Genomic DNA, 21,098 nt, shown 5'->3' on the forward strand with positions numbered 1-21,098 from the left:
GGTTTAAAAATATATACTTCTGTGTATTGGTTTTAAGAAAGGCGTTGATGTTTATGGTTAGGTACAAATTGGAGCAACGATACGCATCGCATCGATTATATGCAACGCAGGACACGCTAGATAAACTAGTACTATCATCAACCATGTGTAGTTAACTAGTGATTGCGATTGATTGTTTTTTATAAGGTAAGTTTAATGCTAGCTAGCAACTTAACTTGGCTTACTGCATTCGTGTAACAGGCAGGCTCCTCACAGAGTGCAATGTAAGGCAGGAGGTTAGAGCGTTGGACTAGTTAACTGTAAGGTTGCAAGATTGAATCCCCGAGCTGACAAGGTAAAAATCTGTCATTCTTCCCCTGAACGGGGCAGTTAACCCACCGTTCCTAGGCCGTCATGGAAAATAAGAATGTGTTCTTAACTGACTTGACTAGTTAAATAAAGATAAAAAATAATGGTGTAAAGACCAGACCAGACCTGGATACAACTATTGATGCTCCCCTCCTAGCATTCAAAGCCCTAGACAGATCGGATACAAGTATGTGCAATTTTGCCCGTCACACCTGGGACGGGGATCCAGGACTACCTCAATAGGAAGTGTCCCATTGGTGGCGTGGCAGGGTTGTGGGTGGGTGGCTGGTGCACTGAAGCATTCATCCTGGCTGACACCAGAGACGCCCTGGCGGACCAGCTGTCCCCAGACTCTCGTTACCCACACAGAGTCCTCCGCTGCGGGCCAGGGAACTCCAGTTGGGACTCGATCTGCTCTCCAAATATTGATTCATGCATTTGTGCTGAAACTGTCACTGAGCGGAGCTCCCTCTGGGAGGGACCAGGGTCCTCTCAGCGCCTTTTTGCCTCCTGCATGTGAACCCAAGGACTGTCTTTTAATATCTGTTTTGAAGGGCAACTGTTATAAAATGTGTATCCAACAGAGAGAGAGAATGTTAGGGTGTGTTGATGTCTGCATGTGTTATTGTGGTGTTGGACAAATTTATCTTGGGCATCTGAGGTTAGTGGTTCGCAGCAATTGACTACATTACAAATCACTGTGGTGACTATTCAAACCCAAATGGATTGGCATTTATATGGGTACGTTCCATGGACACCCCAGATGCCAAGGAGGGCAAAATGCTTTGCTGTTGAATCCAGCAGGAGGTGGCACACACTTCAACCTCTCTTGGTTCTTGTCTCCAGTACACTGGTATCACGTGTTTCTGTGTGTGAACATGTAACTTGATCCTGCTGCAGACTCCACTGTTGTGGCTGAGAAGCAGCGAGGCCACAGGGGTTCTATTTTAGCTCCGAGAAAGTCAGACTTCATTAAAGGCTGGTACTATTTATATCGCTGACAAATAATGTTGTGTGAATCCTGAAGGGGTCCATGATCACTGCTTTTAGCCCAGGGGGATGGTACCCTCTTTTGAGCAGATGGGCAACTGAAGGACTTTCTCTGGATCAGGCCACAATACACACCCATTAATATCAAGAGGCCTTTACTGGCTATCTTGGCTATGCCCAAGATAATTTGTTTTTAAAGTTGAGGTCTATGATGAATGTTTCTATACAAATGTTTTCCTTGGAAGCTTCCAAGGTTCCCCTAAGAGAGTGTGACACTAGATTTTTAAAGAAAAGGATACGCTTCAAAACAAAAACTCACTTATGTTTCAGGGATTTTCTTTGTAAATTAAGCCACTGCCAATACGCAGCTGCAGCTTCTGAGGGATCATATTACTACAAAATAATTACGTGCGTCACTATAAAATGCTGGTCTGTTTTATTTTTTATTTGGGTATGAGGAGCTCTATTTCAACTGGGATATATTCAAACCGAGCCAAACCCTCCCCTACCGCAAAAAGTGGTATGAAATGAATTCCGCACCACACATAGAAGTTTACCCAGAAAACAACATTCCTCTCATGCAAGCGTTTGACGTCAATGCCGGAACATTTATAGAACATGTAAACAGTGGCAGACTCTCAGGTCAGTGCTTAGCGATGACATTTCATCGTCTCAATGTTTATGCTTTCCATAATTTCCCCCCCTCTTTTCAAAAGGAAGGCTATCCCATGTGTCTAACAAATCAACCCTTCAGGGATTGTGTGCACCAGAGTGTGTTTGTGTAGGCTACTTCATTTGAATGGGACAGTGTTTGGAGTGTGCTGGAGGAGAGTGCCTTATGTTCAAGGCTCAACATTCTTTATGGTTCAGGTAAAACGGAGACGGCAACAGGGAGCTGTTTGCTGTAGGAAAACTCAGAATGCTCCCAGAATTTTCCTTTCAAATTCTTTAATCTGGGTGAAGGCCTGAATTTCAGCTAGCCATGTCCCCGTCGCATGACTCTATCCGGGCAGCAGCAATCTGTAATCCGCTCCAGGCCCATTATGTTCGAACATCCATGCATTGCTACATGGCGATCAACAGTTGCATATCAAAGGAACAGGCAAGCTACTGGGTAAATGTTAGCTTACAACCAAGCCATAGCAATAAGTGTCTTTTTTGGGAGGGGGGGGGCTTCCTCAGAAAAAAACTAGTTTCTTGTTTTCCCAGAGCAAGGAGCAACCCCTGCAGAAGGCCTGCCAAGGCTTTGGGGGTTCCTGAGGCACATAAATCACACAGGCTATTTACAACCTCCTCTCCTATTAGCATCAGGATGAGGCTCCGACCGCTATAAGACTGTTCCAAAGGACGTAAATATAGGCTATCACCCTGCCTGTGCTCTCTCTCTCGTCTTTCCCACTTTTTAATCTGGGCACCATTTTTGACAAAACTGAACAGATCAGGCCAGCTTCTGTTTCGAGCCTCCTTCTTTCTCCGCTCTCTCTCTTCGCTGTGTGTGGCTAACAAGGAGAGGATGCAGAGCAGATTTGACAGGGCAACCTACCTCATGTTGCTTTGTGCTATTTCTGGAAAGCAATATTCATGCTGTTTTTCTGTGTTTTTTTCCCCCTGTGTCTTGCTTACTCTCTCGTCTTTCCAAAGTGTAGTTGGTGTAGCGTTGCTAAAGAAAAGAACCATGACGTAAGCTGCACCCTCTGTTTTGCAGACCTAAAAAAAAGAGACTGTAAAGAAAGCTTGTAACAACTTGAATAATATATGGCTGCACTTCAGACTACGTTCCTAGCTGAGTGGAATGATCGATCAGTCGTCACGAGGAGGTGGCACATGCTTGACTATTGACACAGCCATGTGTTTGACTCATGGACAGAGAGAACGCAACAGTGATAAATATAGTGCTTAGCTATACTTATGCTAATAAAACTCTTAACAAGACCTGTACTTTTTGCAGAATTTTGGACTGTGTACAGAGGTTGACCATTTTTGTCAAATAAGCAGATTGTACTTCTATTCCAGCACACTGTGGGCCGAGCCATTGTCACCCCCGTTTTTATGGTGCGATAAGATTCGCAAATGTTTCCTTGCTGTCTGAGAGCCTAATGAATGCGCAGTCCGCAGGGTGAGCATGGTGTTTAAAAAAATGAACCTTCAGGTCCCTCCCAGGGCCTCCCACCTTGCTAGTGCCACTCCGCTGGCCACTGAGTCCTGTCAGTGTACCGGCATGCACTGAGTGTACCGGCATGCACTGAGCTCTGTTCGGTGACTTTGGTGGCTATGGTTCTGCACCTCAATTTCTGGATTAAAGAGTGAGTCTCTTGAGACAGCCACTGACTAGAATGAGGGCAGCCAAGGAGAGTTCCTCAGTCCTCTCCCCGACATGCTCTCCGTTCACCCATGATTCTCCCTCAATGTAGCGTACCATCTGGACCTCCTTTAACTTGGAAGCATGGGGAGATTAAGGGACGGGCTAATCATAGCTGAAGGGGTGATGTTTAGTATCTTGGGCAGCTGGTCATTGCAGTACTAGCTTAATGAGTCCACAAAGGCAAGATCCCCTACAAGCTTATTACTCTGGTCCTGGCTGGCTTGTTAAATCCATTCTGTGATTAGACAGGGGACTAAGTTTCTGATGTTTATGTTTAGTCACCATATAATCCCCAGTCCACAGTCCCAAACCAACAAACTGTTCGAATATCTGTAGGGATGTAACGATCGGTCCCAATTCAAATGTTTTAAGATACGACTGCATCGGTTTGCGGACCCCAAACCAAATGTAGCATGCATCGGTCAGAAAATGTCTTCCAACGTTACAAATAGCTGATTAAATCTGCTTGACGATCTATGGCAAGACTTGAAATGGTTGTTTCTCATTGATCAACAACTAATTTGACAGTGCTTAGAGAATATTAATGGACAGACTTACCCAGAAGGACTCACAGCTGTAATCGCTGCTATAGGGGATTCTAACGTGAATTGACTCAGGGGTGTGAATAGTTATTTAAATTTGCAAACATTTCTAAAAACATGTCTTCCCTTTGTCATTATGGGGTATTGTGTGTAGATGGAATACTTTTTTTTTCTCACCCATTTTGAATTCAGGCTGTAACAATTTATTTTTGGGGAATATGTCAAGGGGTATGAATACTTTCTGAAGGCACTATCCACTATCTCTGGTTATACTCACGACCACCGGTCGTTGCACATCATCCTAGCGTTACTGGTGCAGACTTGGGGACTGAAGCACTCCACACACAAGCTAGGTCTATTCCACATACTAGCTAGGTTCCTTCGGCAGGGCATGCAAAACATAGATCTTTGGCTGTGGAGGCATGATCTCGTCGTATAGGGCACGTGATCCTTGGAACGTGTTGGGGGTGATGAAATATTGGAGCCACGTTCAATGAAGGGAAGAGGGCGGGGGGCGTTTTGCACATGGAGCTTGGCAAAAGTGGGCATGAACTGTTGACAATTGTAATCCAAACCCAACCTTCATTTACGCGTTGTGACGCACTGAGGCTCCATACTCCGTTTTAGATGACTGCCTTTTATGACAAATTATCCTATTTACACTTTGTAGTCAATTTTCACACTATAATAAATGTTTCTGACTCTGTTTTTCAAAGGGATTATTTTATTTTTAGGGGCAGTCGCTCTTTGTGTTTTCCACATAACCAGATCTAGCTAGATCAAAGCCTGTACTCTGCAAGGGAATGCCATATTCCCTTTTGTAGCTGCCTCTGCAGCATCCGCATCCAAGACGGAGATAGCAGGGATGAGCTGGAAGCTACTGAGCGAGCAGCAATCAAAAATTTGGAAAAACCCAAAATAGAAGCGTGCGCTTTTAAAAGCGCAGTGTGCTACCCCTTCTCCCCCCCCAGTGCATTATTAATCCAGGGTTATTTATAACAGACATTTTTCGCAGGCAGACTTTGTTCTGTCGCTGCTTGTGTCTAATCTCTGCTGGGAGCGAGAGAGAAAGGGAAGAGCGAGAGATGAGTGTCGGGGGCGCTCTGAAAATGGAGGAGCAGAAGGAACGGATTGCAGGTGTAGGGAGAGTGCCGTTGGCTCCAGCTATAGTATAGCCTAGATCTGCTTCTATCTATGGTGCAGCCATTTTGAGAGTAAACAAAGGGGTTCCTCGGAGAAGTAAATGTACAATATCAATTGAAAATGTACATATTGCGTGACAAGCCGCAACTTGAAACTAATTGAAGCCTTTTACAAGAAGACCAAAAGACACTTCTTACTTACTGACATGTTTATTGGGGCTCCCGAGTGGCACAGCGGTCTAAGGCACTGCTTCCCAGTGCTAGAAGCGTCACTACAGACCCTGGTTCGATTCCAGACTGTATCACAATCGGCCGTGATGGGCGGTGCACAATTGGCCCAGCGTTGTTAGGGTTTGGCCGGGGCAGGTCATTATTGTAAACAATAATTTGGTCTTAACTGACTTGCCTAGTTAAATAAAAATAAAATTACCAATGTCAAACACAGCAGGGGTTCCCACTAGATACCCTGGAGTCTAAAATGCTTCTGCATCCAGTTAGCAGCAGCGTGCTCGTCTATTGGCTGAATTGAATGGCTTGCATAATTCATGGCGGCAACAAAATTGATCTCATTGATACTTTTCTTTGATCCATCCAGTCCGACAATCTGAACAGGGGACCGGGGGTACCCTGGATGTCAAACCTTTTTTGTACCCTTATTGTACTCCTGCTATGCTCTCCTGGCTTGTAGCTCTCCTCTCCTTGTCTGGCTAGGGCCTAATTAATGTGATGATTTGATTAGAAAGAATGATTTCCTCTAGCCCTCTCTCCAGAAGACTCACATCCTCCATGTTATTGGAGGAAGAAGGGGCAGAGGAGGCATAATCCATGTCTTTGTGTGACAGCGTTTCGTTTAACTAACGGCTTTGAGTGGAGGTTTAAAATGACCCCCAGCTCTGGAAGAGCGGGAGTGGTTGGCATAATTAGGCGACACAAAGCTGGCAGTGGAGTGTGTAAGCCAGAATACTCGCTTGGGAGATGGATCTTTCTGTCTTAATTGGGGGAACTTTGGTTGTCGTACATAAAGGCTGTGGCAAACTAGCTGGTCTCCATCTACTGGTCTTCCTCTCCCCAATGATGGCACACAAAATAAAGCATTTAAATAGACCCTTTTATTCAGTCAATTGCACTGTAAGGCCTCTCATCAGTTGTAAGAGTGCTGAGCATAGTTTCAATATTAGGTCTACTCGTGTTGCCTGTTGGCAAAGGCAGGGGCACTGAGTGAATACAGTATGTTTTGATTTTATCACAGACTAGATACACGGCTTTAGCCAAGTTAATATTGAGCTAACCCTAAAATCCTGCATACACTCTCCATCTCCCTCTAACGTGTGTGTACTCACACACACACACACACACACCCTTTATGCAGACAGCCATCATCATGGGGGGAGAGACGGGGGGAGTGCTATTTTTAGACTCATTTACAGGCGATTACAGTAATCCATGGAGTAAAATATAATCTGAGTAAATTTGAGTGCTCTGCTTCCTGGCCCTCCCCCAGGGTATCTACCCTTTCATTGATTAGGCCTAGTTGGCTTCCTTATCCAGAAATCTCCCTCCCACCTCTTCCTCTGTTTCTGCCTTGAAACACCACACAATGCAATATCTTTTATTTTTAACGAGGAGGTACCCCCCCAACCCTTGCCTCTATTTTCACCTTGTCAGGTTGCGAACACACTGTAATATGTTTTTTTTGTAAACTTTAAATTCTGAGTTAGCTGTTTCTCCAAGAGCATTCTCCTCGCTTTCTTTAATTATTGTTTTAAGGACTCGCATGGTAAAGAATAGAGCTTAGTTACAGTAAACTTAGAAATTACAATACGTCTCTGGTTATATCATTAGAATTCTTAGAGGAAAATTGTGGTTTAAATTTAAAGGTGAGTACAAGCATAACTTAAACAATTCCTGGTAGATACTGTTGCAGGAAAGTTGGTAGCCTAGTGGTTAGAGCGTCAGAGTTGTAAACAAAAGGTTGCAAGGTCGAATCCCTGAGCTGACATGGTAAAGATCTGTTGTTCTGCGCCTGAACAAGGCAGTTTAACCCACTGTTCCTTGGCCGTCATTGAAAATAAGAATTTGTTCTTTTAACTGACTTGCCTAGTTAAATAAAGGCCAAGGATTTTACAAGCAACTTTTTGCCTCATTTAAAAAGAAAGATCCATATTACTTTCCCATTTCTGACCAAAAATAGTCTGTTGGTTCTTGTTTATCTTTTTCTTCCCTCCCTTTTTTTGTGCTTTTTTGTTTTGTCTGGTTTGTTTCTTTTGAAGTAGACTTCTGAACCAAAGTTGAACCCAGAAGTTTAGCAACTGTCTGTCTAGGACAAGGTGGTGGAGTTCTTGGATGAAAAATGAACGCCTCAAGCATGTTATCGCCTCGATAATCAATTGGGCTAGGAAGAAATGTATTATTCATCTGTAGTTAACCATGCAGCACCTCATAGAAAGTGTTGCTCTATTTTTTTGCTGCAGAGTTAAAGCCACACCTGTTTGGCACAGCTGATTTGCTAATATGGGACTGATGGTAGTTCCTTCCGCCTCAGATGCAACTCCCCTGTGAGTTCTCCTGGCGGCTGTTCCCTCGTTTGATAATTTGGGCCGATCATCAAAATGTATCTTTCCTCAGACTCCCTCTGCTCACTGTCTCGAAACAGAGTGGGGCAGGCAACACCAAATGATTCCCTTTGAATGCACAGTCAGACAGTGTCATTGATGTATTTTGTGTGCCTACAAATTCATTGAGGATTTGAACACTGCAAAGCAGCCCAATACTTCTTTGCACATTGCACCACTCTGACAACAACCAATCTTGTCACACCAAAGTTGGTGTAATTGAGTACCATTGATGGCTTTTACAAGTCATTATTGATGTACAGATTTCAGATTTGTAAATTTGTTTCTCGAATGGAAGGCCTCGGCGATCATTTGGCATACCTGGTACATCGCAATAGGCACTCTCCCTTTGGCTCATTCATTCAATGCCTTCTCCCCTATTTTCTCTCTGAGGTGTTTTGGGTGATCGATGTTAAGCTCATTTGGTTGGCTGGCACCCAACAACCAAAGTTTTCCTGGCGACTTAAGAAAGGGATGCAATGATGTCAAATGGCTGACACACACACACACACACACACACGACACACACAATTGTCTGGACGGTTCAATTTAGAAGCCGACTGATAAAGGATAGTAATCTTATTTGGAATAAGCCGAAAGCTTCCGCCAGACCACCAACAGAGCTATTGGATCATTACCCTGTTGGTTAACTCTGCATGCTCCAATCAGCAAGCTCTAAGGTGAAAATCCTGCCTAATGCTGTGACATACAATGTGAATGTACACCGAGTATACAAAACATTAGGAACACCTTCCAAATATGAAATTGTAAGTATGCTATTCTCTGGTCTACCTCAGAAGCCTAATCCCAAAGTGCTCCAAACCCTAAGCCTCTGGCCTAAAGTACTTGAGGCAAACTGCTATTGTGGTTAACAACTGTTATTCCACTTTACCGTCATCGATATCCATTTTATTTTCCCTGTATTAGCATTTTTGCAATCTTAATGGGTAGTTGCTGACTTTGGACTCTTACTTGCTTGCAGGACAAAAACACTGATTTAAGTAATTGTTTCACACCCAAAATCATTCGTTTTTGCATTTTGATAAAGGGCTACCTCTGAAGCACAGTTGTACCTACTCATTTATCATTCAGTCTGGCATAGTTACCCTACTCAGCATTCACCTGGGAGGGAGAGCAAGAGGGTGGTGGGGGGGGAGGAGAGTTTTAGTTACATATTGCAAAATTATTTTTGGACAATATATCGATATTTGTACCTGTGCCAAAACTCAGGTATTTTTTTCATCCTATAGCTTGTTTTCCTTTTTAAAATTTTGATCTAACATGTTTTCAGCACTGCCTGATCAAAATTAGTTTTTTTGTGCTCTCTTCTATCTGCAGCTGACATATAGGGTGGGCTGCACCAACATGGATTAACTCTTATCTTGTTGCACCAAGTTTTTCAACCTAGTTTTAAACTAATCATAGTTACATTTAATCCTTCTAAACTAAGTTTCATTTGGACTTTTCATTTGGACTTCTAATATAATATTGTTGTGCCATTGTTTTGAAAATAACTGTTAAACTTAGTTTAGGGATTAAATAAAAACTACCAAAGGAGGAGGTTTTAAGATAATCAAATGTCATTGTATGATCTTTATTTTCAGTTGATAAACAACTCAACTCGCAGGCTCACTCTTTGACTGGCAGGTAGCCTAGCGGTTATGAACATTGGGCCAGTAACCCGAGTCGACTAGATGAAAAATAAGAACGTCAGCTAAATGACTGAAGTGTCAAATGTAAATGTAAAAAATTTATTTAATCATTAGCCCGAAGTGAAAACTCACTTTGCTTGCTAGCTAACAAACTAACAATGACCAGTGCTGGTTTGTTTCTGTAGAAATATGTTCAAATTCTATTTCTATGGTAAATCCATTGACATGTTTCACTAGTCATAGGGTACATTTGTAAATTCACTCTGGCTTTCTGGTATTTTATTAGGATCCCCATTAGCTGTTGCAAAAGCAGCAGCTACTCTTCCTGGGGTCCACACAAAACATGAAACATAATACAGAATGACATCATTAGACAAGGACAGAACTACATTAATTTAAAAAAAGGCACACGTAGCCTACATATCAATGCATACACACACTATCTCGGTCAAATAGGGGAGTGGCATTGCTTTACCAGTTAAAAAAAGCTGGTTTGTTTATTTGGAAGTTCCATGCAATAAGGGCTCTATATAATTGTTCTGGATTTGGGGACTATGAAAAGACCCCTAGTGGCATGTCTGGTGGGATAAGTGTGTGTGTCAGAGCTGTGTGTAAATTGACTATGCAAACGATTTGGGATTTTAAACACATTAATGTTTCTTATGAAAAGAAGTGATGCAGTTAGTCTCTCCTCAACTCTTAGCCAAGAGAGACTTGCATGCATAGTATTTATATCAGACCTCTGATTACAATTAGGAGCAAAACGTGCCACTCTATTCTGGGCCAGCTGCAGCTTAACTAGATCTTTCCTTGCAGCACTGGACCACACGACTGGACAATAATCAAGATTAGAGTAAACTAGAGCCTGCAGGACTTTCTTTTTGGAGTGTGGTGTCAAAAAAGCAGACCATCTCTTTATTACAGCAAGACCTCTCCCCATCTTTACAACCATTAAATCTATGTATTTTGACTATGACAGTTTACAATCTATGGTAACGCCAAGTAATTTAGTATTCTCAACTTGTTCAACAGCCACACCATTCATTACCAGATTTAGCTGAGGTCTAGCACATAAGGAATTATTTGTACCAAATACATTGCTTTAAGGTTTAGAGATGTTCAGGATCAGTTTATTACTGGCTACCCATTCCAAAACAGACTGCAACTCTTTGTTAAGGGTTTCAGTGACTTCATAAACTGTGGTTTCGTATATGGTTGAATCATAATCAGTATACATGGATACACATGTTTTGTTTAATGCCAGTGGCAGGTCATTGATAAAAATATTAAAGAGTAGAGGGCCTAGAGAGCTGCCCTGCAGTAGCAGAGCACTCTCGTCTGAGTGTGCCAGAGCGCAGAATAACTGATGAATTGACAGACTCAACACTCGTTGAATATAGCCGGTGTCAGTAAACATGGGCAAAAAGCATAATTAAATTGTTGCCAGCAGCACAGAGTCACCAACGCTCTGGATAACATGAAAACAGCCTAACCAGCTTTGCTTGGGTGAGTAAAATGGTCAGTGAGGTGTTCTCTCATTTGTGTCTGGAAGTAGCTAGCCAACATTAGCCAGTTAGCTTGGGTGCTTGAGTGCCAGAACGCTCGGATCAACCCTACTCCTCAGCCAGAGCAAAACACTCTGGATTTATGATTGCCCAGAGCACACTCTGGCACTCCAGATTTGAATTTAGAAATACACCTGTAGTTTAGTGTTTTACTAATCTAGTCTTTAAAAAGTAAATGGTGCAAAACATCTGCTTAATTATATAAACCTAGTTACAAACTCTAGATTAGGTCTAATCTAAGATTAATTTAAACCATGAGTGAGCAATATGTTTGGAACTTCAAATCACAATAAAATCACAGAATCGAATTGCTGTGTGTGTGTGTGAATCACAATACATATCGGTTCCGAAGTGTCATATCGTAAGGTCCCTGGCAATTCCCAGCCTTATCTGACCCTAGATTACTTTTTATTTTATTTATAATTGTCTTTAACTGCATGCAACTTCGATGAAAAATAACTGGTTTAGTTCTCCAGGCTTGGAGGTCCACTCATAGATGCCATTGCGTTCAGAATCAAACTCACAAAGCAGTGCTTTTCAGCTAGTGCTAGCTGCTCCCTCAGTCTCCCATTTCTTTTTTCCACAGGAGTTAGCCTATCTCTTCTCTCTCATTATCTGGTCACTGAGTGACTTAACCATCTGTGACACAGAATCGGTGCCTTCTCATTAGGTCCTAGCCTACAGCTGGGATCCAATACTCTACATCCACCAATGCATGGGCGGCAGTCAACCTCTTTACCCTTGACTATTGTTGCAGACTGAGTGCTTCTCTGCCTGCCCACTAATCTCTTCCATTGTTTTTTTCTGCATTTGTTTGAGATGTTAAACCTTAGTGTCTTGTCCTACTCAGTTCTGACCCTGCACCAATGTCAAGCCTTGTGGCCATTGAGGGTTAATGAAATGTGAAACAAATGGATAATGGAAACAGTTGGGTGCATTGGAAGCCACCTTGGGGCACACAATAGCCCAATAGCCCATTCCAATCCCTGATTTCTCTGTCGACTTAAGGAAAGGTCTAAAACAGTAGCGTTGCCCTTGCCAGGTGGCTGTGCTTGTCTGTTTGGCAGCAGCACTTGCCAGTGGCTTTGGGATGCTGTGCGTTGTTGCCAACTCTGTGCTTAATGTATCAGAGACAAAGCTCCTGGAGTGTCGTAGAGTGCCCTGGCTCTGCCCTCGTCCTGGTCTTGGCTCTGCCCTCGTCCTGGTCTTGGCTCTGCCCTCGTCCTGGTCTTGGCTCTGCCCTCGTCCTGGTCTTGGCTCTGCCCTCGTCCTGGTCTTGGCTCTGCCCTCGTCCTGGTCTTGGCTCTGCCCTCGTCCTGGTCTTGGCTCTGCCCTGGTCTTGGCTCTGCCCTGGTCTTGGCTCTGCCCTGGTCTTGGCTCTGCCCTGGTCTTGGCTCTGCCCTGGTCTTGGCTCTGCCCTGGTCTTGGCTCTGCCCTGGTCTTGGCTCTGCCCTGGTCTTGGCTCTGCCCTCGTCTTGGCTCTGCCCTCGCCCCGGTCTTGGCTCTGCCCTCGTCTTGGCTCTGCCCTCGCCCCGGTCTTGGCTCTGCCCTCGCCCCGGTCTTGGCTCTGCCCCGGTCTTGGCTCTACCCTGGCTTCTGCCCTCGTCCCGGCCCTGCCTACTGTGGTCCTCCCAGGTTATGTAATGATGTGCCCTCTTTGTATCGATAGTCGCCCTGGCTATTTTTAGCAAGGTCCGCTCCCATCCCTACCGTTCAATACTGTCTCCTATTGAGCAAAATGCATACATCGACACACTAGTATAGAGTTACCTAGTGTGATAGGGATGGATTCCTTGTAATTCATAGCGATAACATGTGCCATACAAAATGAATAACTAGTAAACCATGAATGGTGTTACTCTTCTTCATTAGCTGATGAAGTGATGACTCTTTGCGTAACACTAAGTCGCACGGAAACACTCCAAGAACGCTCCTTCAGTCATTGAAGTATGTACTGTATAAATGTACATACTGTGATTTAATTATTCAGGAACCACATAAGCACTCACACACTTCTGTGGAATCATACATTTAAAATAGTACACTTAAACACTCTCCTAAGTGTTCTAAATACAACTTGCACCCTTCATACTTTTGCCAGCAGAGAGAACAGGCCCCAAACTTTATTCCTCCTGATGTGTGTACTGTACGACAGTAGTGTGTCCAACTCTACTGAACACTGTCATGGTGGAGTTATGCAATTGCTCCAGAGAGAGCTAGCATGCCAAACATTATTGAACTCCTGGTCTGATTTCTGAAAGCAGTAATACACTGAAAGATGGACCCGACCGGTTTCCAGGGTCACTCTATTAGATGGGACATATTTGTCCTTATAGAAACTGGTTATCACTGCAATGAATGTCTATAACCTACTCGGTGTGCCCTTGTTGACTTCACTCAGTGAGATACAGTAGATCTGTGCCAAGCCTCATGGCTAAAAGACATATGTATTATGGTAGTCAAACTAAGTTAAATGTAATTTCTATCAAAGGGAATTACTTCAGTCCTTGAACTTTAACCTCAACATTTCCGCAATATCAGAAGATTTTGTTTCCGATTGGGGGAAAAAAACTATTTTGAACTGCTGTACTTCATCTTTATTTGTGGTTTATTTGATCACCATTTAACAAACTATTTTCTTGTTCTTTGTCTGCTCCCCTCCTTTACCTTATGTCTCCCTCTCTTCTTTCCCTCCTTTACTCTCATTTCCTTCTGTCTCCTTCCCACTCTCTCCGCTCTCCACCCCTTCCTCCATCAAGCTGTGGAGGTGAAGACAACTCTCCCCTCGGGGATGCAGAGCCCTGTGGGCGGCAGTGAGCAGGGTGTTGGCGGTGGCGGCGGTCCCGTGGACCTGAGGACAGATCCCAGACTGGGACCCCTGGGCGGAGGAGGTGGAGGGGTGGACCCAGCCATGAGGGAGCAGCAACTGCAGCATGAACTGCTCCTCCTCAAGCAGCAGCAGGAGCTTCAGAAACAGCTCCTCTTTGCTGAGTTCCAGAAGCAGCATGAGGTGCTGACACGCCAGCATGAGGTTCAGCTGCAGGAGCACCTGAAGGTAATGGGGATACGCTTCAGGAAGGCTGGGGGGGGGTGTCAGTCAGTTTGAGCTTCATTTGACATCCCCTCTCTCTGGCTTTCCTTCCCCCTGGCGTCCCTGCAGCAGCAGCAGGAGATCCTGGCGGCCAAGCGGCAGCAGGAGCTGGAGCAGAAGAGGAAGCTGGAGCAGCAGAGGCATGAAGAGCTGGAGAAACAGAGGCTGGAGCAGCAGCTCCTCATGCTACGCAACAAGGAGAAGGGCAAAGAGAGTGAGTAGTACACATAGAGGACACACACTCATACACTGAGCAGTAGATATCTGGTGTATGTACAGTGCCTTGCGAAAGTATTCGGCCCCCTTGAACTTTGCGACCTTTTGCCACATTTCAGGCTTCAAACATAAAGATATAAAACTGTATTTTTTTGTGAAGAATCAACAACAAGTGGGACACAATCATGAAGTGGAACGACATTTATTGGATATTTCAAACTTTTTTAACAAATCAAAAACTGAAAAATTGGGCGTGCAAAATTATTCAGCCCCCTTAAGTTAATACTTTGTAGCGCCACCTTTTGCTGCGATTACAGCTGTAAGTCGCTTGGGGTATGTCTCTATCAGTTTTGCACATCGAGAGACTGAAAAATTTTCGCATTCCTCCTTGCAAAACAGCTCGAGCTCAGTGAGGTTGGATGGAGAGCATTTGTGAACAGCAGTTTTCAGTTCTTTCCACAGATTCTCGATTGGTTTCAGGTCTGGACTTTGACTTGGCCATTCTAACACCTGGATATGTTTATTTTTTAACCATTCCATTGTAGATTTTGCTTTGTTTTGGATCATTGTCTTGTTGGAAGACAAATCTCCGTCCCAGTCTCAGGTCGTTTGCAGACTCCATCAGGTTTTCTTCCAGAATGGTCCTGTATTTGGCTCCATCCATCTTCCCATCAATTTTAACCATCTTCCCTGTGCCTGCTGAAGAAAAGCAGGCCCAAACCATGATGCTGCCACCACCATGTTTGACAATGGGGATGGTGTGTGTTCAGGGTGATGAGCTGTGTTGCTTTTACGCCAAAAATAACGTTTTGCATTGTTGCCAAAAAGTTCCATTTTGGTTTCATCTGACCAGAGCACCTTCTTCCACATGTTTGGTGTGTCTCCCAGGTGGCTTGTGGCAAACTTTAAACAACACTTTTTATGGATATCTTTAAGAAATGGCTTTCTTCTTGCCACTCTTCCATAAAGGCTAGATTTGTGCAATATACGACTGATTGTTGTCCTATGGACAGAGTCTCCCACCTCAGCTGTAGATCTCTGCAGGGCCTCTTGGCTGCATCTCTGATCAGTCTTCTCCTTGTATGAGCTGAAAGTTTAGAGGGACGGCCAGGTCTTGGTAGATTTGCAGTGGTCTGATACTCCTTCCATTTCAATATTATCGCTTGCACAGTGCTCCTTGGGATGTTTAAAGCTTGGGAAATCTTTTTGTATCCAAATCCGGCTTTAAACTTCTTACAACAGTATCTCGGACCTGCCTGGTGTGTTCCTTGTTCTTCATGGTGCTCTCTGCGCTTTTAACGGACCTCTGAGACTATCACAGTGCAGGTGCATTTATACGGAGACTTGATTACACACAGGTGGATTGTATTTATCATCATTAGTCATTTAGGTCAACATTGGATCATTCAGAGATCCTCACTGAACTTCTGGAGAGAGTTTGCTACACTGAAAGTAAAGGGGCTGAATAATTTTGCACGCCCAATTTTTCAGTTTTTGATTTGTTAAAAAAGTTTGAAATATCCAATAAATGTCGTTCCACTTCATGATTGTGTCCCACTTGTTATTGATTCTTCACAAAAAAATACAGTTTTATATCTTTATGTTTGAAGCCTGAAATGTGGCAAAAGGTCGCAAAGTTCAAGGGGGCCGAATACTTTCGCAAGGCACTGTATGAGGAGAAGCTTTCAGAAAGTAAACACTGAAATATACGGTAGCTATGTCTTATCAGACACTTTTACTTAAGAGTTATACAGTGCTACTGTTATTGCTCTAGTTTAGATCCTCATACTCCATAGCTGTTGGTCTTTGTTAGAGTTATAATAGCTTTGTGTTGTGATGGTTTGTTCCGGAAGGTGCCATTGCCAGTACGGAGGTGAAGCTGAAGCTCCAGGAGTTCCTCCTGAGCAAAAAAGAGCCTGGTGCACCTGGCGGACTAAACCATTCCTTCCCCCAGAAATGCTGGTGAGCCTAACCATCAACATCTAATTTGAGTTCTGAGGCTGGCTAACATTAGCTGGCAGACTGGCCAAGAGCCATGGACGTTAATGGTTAATGAATATGGAGGAAGGGCTACACCTTAGCGAGGACTCTTAGAGCTCCTACACATGCATTGACCCGGAGTGAACTGTTAAAAAATACTTGGAGCTTCTGAGAGTGGTATGTCTTGTTTACCTTCCTCAGCGGGTGTCATGCCAAATGGATAAAGAGGTTTTAATCTAGTCAGAGAATGTCTTGTCTACATCACAAGTAGTATCACCTAGTTCTGCTATCTTACCTGTTATGGCTTCATCAGGGGGGCCCACCACACCTCTCTGGACCCCAACTCCCCCCCTCAGAGTAACACTCCGGGAACGCCGCCCTCGTACAAACTGCCCCCGCTACTGGGGTCCTACGAGGTCAGGGATGATTTCCCTCTCCGGAAGACTGGTGAGTGGATGCACTGTGTGTGTGGTTGCAGGTCTGCATTACTTTGAGGCACCTACCCATGTCTGACAGTAGGTATGTGTGTACATTTTAGTGTTTCTCCTTTGCTGGTATGAGTCAGAATGAGTCATCGCAGCAGTGTTGGTGAAGACTGGTGGGCAATAGCTACACACTCACTCACATAAATAATTAAGCCCACCCACAGACAAGCCAATGGAGTGGGGTGGTTACTAAATGGAGGTTGGAGACTTTCCAATGAACGTGTTTTAGTCCAGCATTAAGCTTAATCTGGGTCTGAGAAGATGACCCATGACACATGCTTAAATATATGCTTGCTGTGGATCTAGATGTAATTGTATTGCGTGTTGTTGTTTGGTATTGTTTCCATAGACTTGTTAGCTTGTGCTTACTGGGACTTGTGACTGAAAGGTATAACTCTGAGTGCGTGTGCATTCTCCTTACTTATTCTCTCTGATCGTCCTCACCCCAAACATTTTGATTTCAAATAAAATGAAAGCCATACTAAAGCCCATGATGTTATCAGGGCTAAAGGTCTTGGCTGGTCTACATAGGTGGGTGGAGTGTGTGACGTCCAGTGGAAAGCACCGCTATTGGAGGCTAATTAAATTAAACCCGGGGCTTTTGCTTAATTGCCCCAATTCCTATTTTTTCCCTTCCCTCCTTATTGGTTTATTTGGATACAAATTAGCTTTTGCCAAAGCAGCAGGTATTCTTCCTGGGGTCCAATCCCTCTGTTTTTATTTACTTCCATTTGTCTAATTTGGTCTGTCGTTCATCGAATCAACAATGGGCTGAAAAAGCAGTTGTGTGAAGGAGGGGTTAGTTGCAAATGGACGTTTATTTCAGTCTTGGTGTCCCCAGTCAATAAGCTGTATAAATAGCCCCATTTGTAGCCGTCCATAGTAGTTTTGAATAGACTCTGTATGAGCTGTTGCTCGTTTATGGTTTCTGTTGTATATCTTTTTCATTTAAACTCGCCTCTCTTTCTCTCGCGCCCTCTCTCTTCGACAGCCTCCGAGCCCAATCTGAAGGTGCGTTCGCGGTTAAAACAGAAGGTAGCAGAGAGGCGGAGCAGTCCTCTGCTGAGGAGGAAGGACGGGACAGTGATAAGCACCTTCAAAAAGAGAGCCATCGAGATCTCTGGTGAGAGCGCACACACACACCATGCATTTACACTCTCATCCGTCATGCGTTTACATACTCGCATACAAATACATTGTACACTCTTTAACTGGAATTCCACACCCTGTGCCATTCCATAGTTGTAAACCAACCCCAGTGAGAAGCATCCGGTTGGGTGAACCATAAACCATCTAAAATAGCACCCTACTTAACATAAAATGGTCATTTACCTGATGGTAAAAGTAGACATCCGGAGGGGCCACGGCACTCAACAACTCAAGCTCATTTCCCAGAAGGACCTAGTTACATAACCCACTTAGCCAGGTTGGCTATATACACATGCCACACAGTGCCTTTCCAGACCAAGTACTGGAGCTCGCTACCATATGCTAGGTTTAAGGGTTTGCCCTATTAGCCAGTTTCCATGTCATGGGCAACTAGTATGTAAACATATGAGATCGTATAAATGCTGGTTGTTCTCGAGACCACAACAGAAGCTATGCTTATAGAGGCTTTTGATTTAACTCGCCCGTTTCATCTGCTAATGAAAGCAGAAACTTTTCTGGGTCAAAATATAGGGACTTATTGGAGGCAAACAAAAATAGCAGGGACTATAGGGTAGGATATAGATTAATACATAAGGCTTGAATAGGACAAAAGGGGATGGGTTTGGGGGGGCGGGTGTTAGCTGGCAGTGGAGCAGGGAAAAGGGGAACAGGGTTTTTGGGGAAGTTCAGATTAGGACTTAGAATGTTGGCCTCTTGAAACAGTCAAAGAAATGTCAGGAAGTCATATGTCACCAATGATGGTCTATTCTGTTTCTACCTTTTCTGTATACTCATAGAAAACAGCCTGATAAAACCTAGACATTAATCTTCACATTTGTACAGTTTGATGCAAGATTGGAGAAAGGCCATACCACACAATGGTTTTGGCGGTGGTGTCTGTCTGCCTGGGATGCTGGGTTGGTTCTGTCTGAGTGGCCTGTTCCATTGTCATTGCAGTGTCCTCCATGTGCAGCAGTGCCCCTGGCTCCGGGCCCAGCTCGCCCAACAGCTCCAACAGCGCCATCGCAGAGAACGGCTCCAGCGGCTCCGTCCCCAACATTCACGCAGAGGTAAGAGAGGGGAGGGCTGCGGGAGGATGCTCGGGGGGCCTCGCCTCTGCAAAATATAATTCTACAGGCCTCCTGGGTGGCACAGTGGTTAAGGGCGCTGTATTGCAGCGCCAGCTGTGCCACCAGAGACTCTGGGTTCGCGCCCAGGCTCTGTCGTAACCGGCCGCGACCGGGAGGTCCGTGGGGCGACGCACAATTGGCCTAGATTCGTCCGGGTTAGGGAGGGTTTGGCCGGTAGGGATATCCTTGTCTCATCGCGCACCAGCAACTCCTGTGGCGGGCAGGGCGCAGTGCGCGCTAACCAAGGTTGCCAGGTGCACAGTGTTTCCTCCGACACATTGGTGCGGCTGGCTTCCGGGTTGGATGCGCGCTGTGTTAAGAAGCAGTGCGGCTTGGTTGGGTTGTGTATCAGAGGACGCATGACTTTCAACCTTCGTCTCTCCCGAGCCCGTACGGGAGTTGTAGTGATGATAGTAGCTACTAAAACAATTAGATACCACGAAATTGGGGAGAAAAAAGGGTAAAATTCAACACACACACAAAAAAAATATATGTATTTATATAAGTTCCATAGAAGGTAGAATTTTTATATATATATATATATATATAAAATTCTACCTTCTATTCTACCTTCTGAAATATGTGTTGCTGTTTGTCTGTGATGCATTTTTATAACACACCATGGAAAATCCATGACCTACTGCTGTGGTACCAGGGACCAACAGAGTGCATGCTTTATAAAATGTCTCATCACATTAGAAGCATTGGTATAAAAGTGTTGAAAGACAGATGCAAATGGAACCCATTCTGATTGGGAAAGTCAGTTGTACAACTGAATGCCTTCAACTGAATTGTGACTTCCACATTTAATCCAACCTCTCTGAATCAGAGAGGTGTGGGGGGCTGCCATAATTGACATCCACGTCGTCAGTGCCCGGGGAACAGTGGGTTAACTGCCTTGCTCAGGCGCAGAACGACAGATTATAACCTTGTCCGCTTGGGGATTCAATAGGCTACCTGGTGACTTGGTTTAGTTTTTATCAACCCTGCTGTTAGTTATAGATCAAATGCAATGGGGACTTATGAGGAGTGTTACATGACTAGTTAGACTGTGTTCTTTAGGGCTAATAGTAGCTTATTCTTTACGCTTGGCTGAATTGTAAACTAGGGCGAGAGGATAGCAGCTGAGTGCAGTGAATAAGGCCTGAAAATAAGCTTTGGTAGACTGGGGGGGTTGGTCTGATGCACACTGAGCATCAAGTGGCCCCAGGAGCATCTTAACCTTGGGAGCGAGAGAGATGACGAGGGGATGTAGGCGGGACATAGGGCTAGCCATAGCGTTCTGAATGACTGCTATCCTCCATTTTGATAATAAAACCTGATCCATTGTTCATTTTGTAAGACAAGATAAATATAGGCCTAGCTGCCTTAGCTATTTCATTGCAGAACATACTGTAAGTTCACTGATCAGAACTTCCAGTTCCTTTCTCTGGGAGTTTTTCCTGGTAGTCAGGCTACTTACAGAATAGCTGTAGCTGGAACACTATAGCTCTCAGGTACTCTTACTCTCCATATCTACCTCTTCAAATATCTGTTTTAGAAGACCTGTGTTTTAATGGATAACTGTGTTTTCTATTTGGTAGAACATGATTGATGATTTGAATTCAAATGAGCATTTGTCCTCTCATTCAGACCGCTCTCTCAACACTCAATTTACAGCCATCTTCCCCCTGCCATTTTATAACACCCAAAAATACTTCCTGTCTCTTCTCTCCAAAAGTAGGACAACAAAAATAAAAAGCAATAGTCAATCTCCGAGACCATTTATTTTCCCTACCCCCCCCTCCCTGAAAATACTTGATTACTGCCATTCTCTCGAAGCGGAGAAACAGTC

General features: G+C 44.2%; 1 protein-coding gene across 6 annotated transcripts in view; it reads left to right on the forward strand.

The window, feature by feature from the left end:
• hdac5 (histone deacetylase 5) overlaps positions 1–21,098 on the forward strand; it is an 88,144-nt gene that overhangs the window by 42,898 nt on the left and 24,148 nt on the right. For all 6 annotated transcript variants that reach the window (XM_064986319.1, XM_064986318.1, XM_064986320.1 and 3 more), the window contains 6 exons: positions 13,973–14,268; positions 14,374–14,518; positions 16,374–16,482; positions 16,814–16,947; positions 17,977–18,108; positions 19,092–19,204. In XM_064986319.1, the coding sequence (XP_064842391.1) occupies positions 14,005–14,268; positions 14,374–14,518; positions 16,374–16,482; positions 16,814–16,947; positions 17,977–18,108; positions 19,092–19,204 (897 nt within the window). In that variant the 5' untranslated portion in view covers positions 13,973–14,004. The remainder of the gene's footprint in view (positions 1–13,972; positions 14,269–14,373; positions 14,519–16,373; positions 16,483–16,813; positions 16,948–17,976; positions 18,109–19,091; positions 19,205–21,098) is intronic.

Source organism: Oncorhynchus masou, chromosome 14 (assembly GCF_036934945.1).
Source record: "Oncorhynchus masou masou isolate Uvic2021 chromosome 14, UVic_Omas_1.1, whole genome shotgun sequence".
NCBI lineage: Eukaryota > Metazoa > Chordata > Actinopteri > Salmoniformes > Salmonidae > Oncorhynchus > Oncorhynchus masou.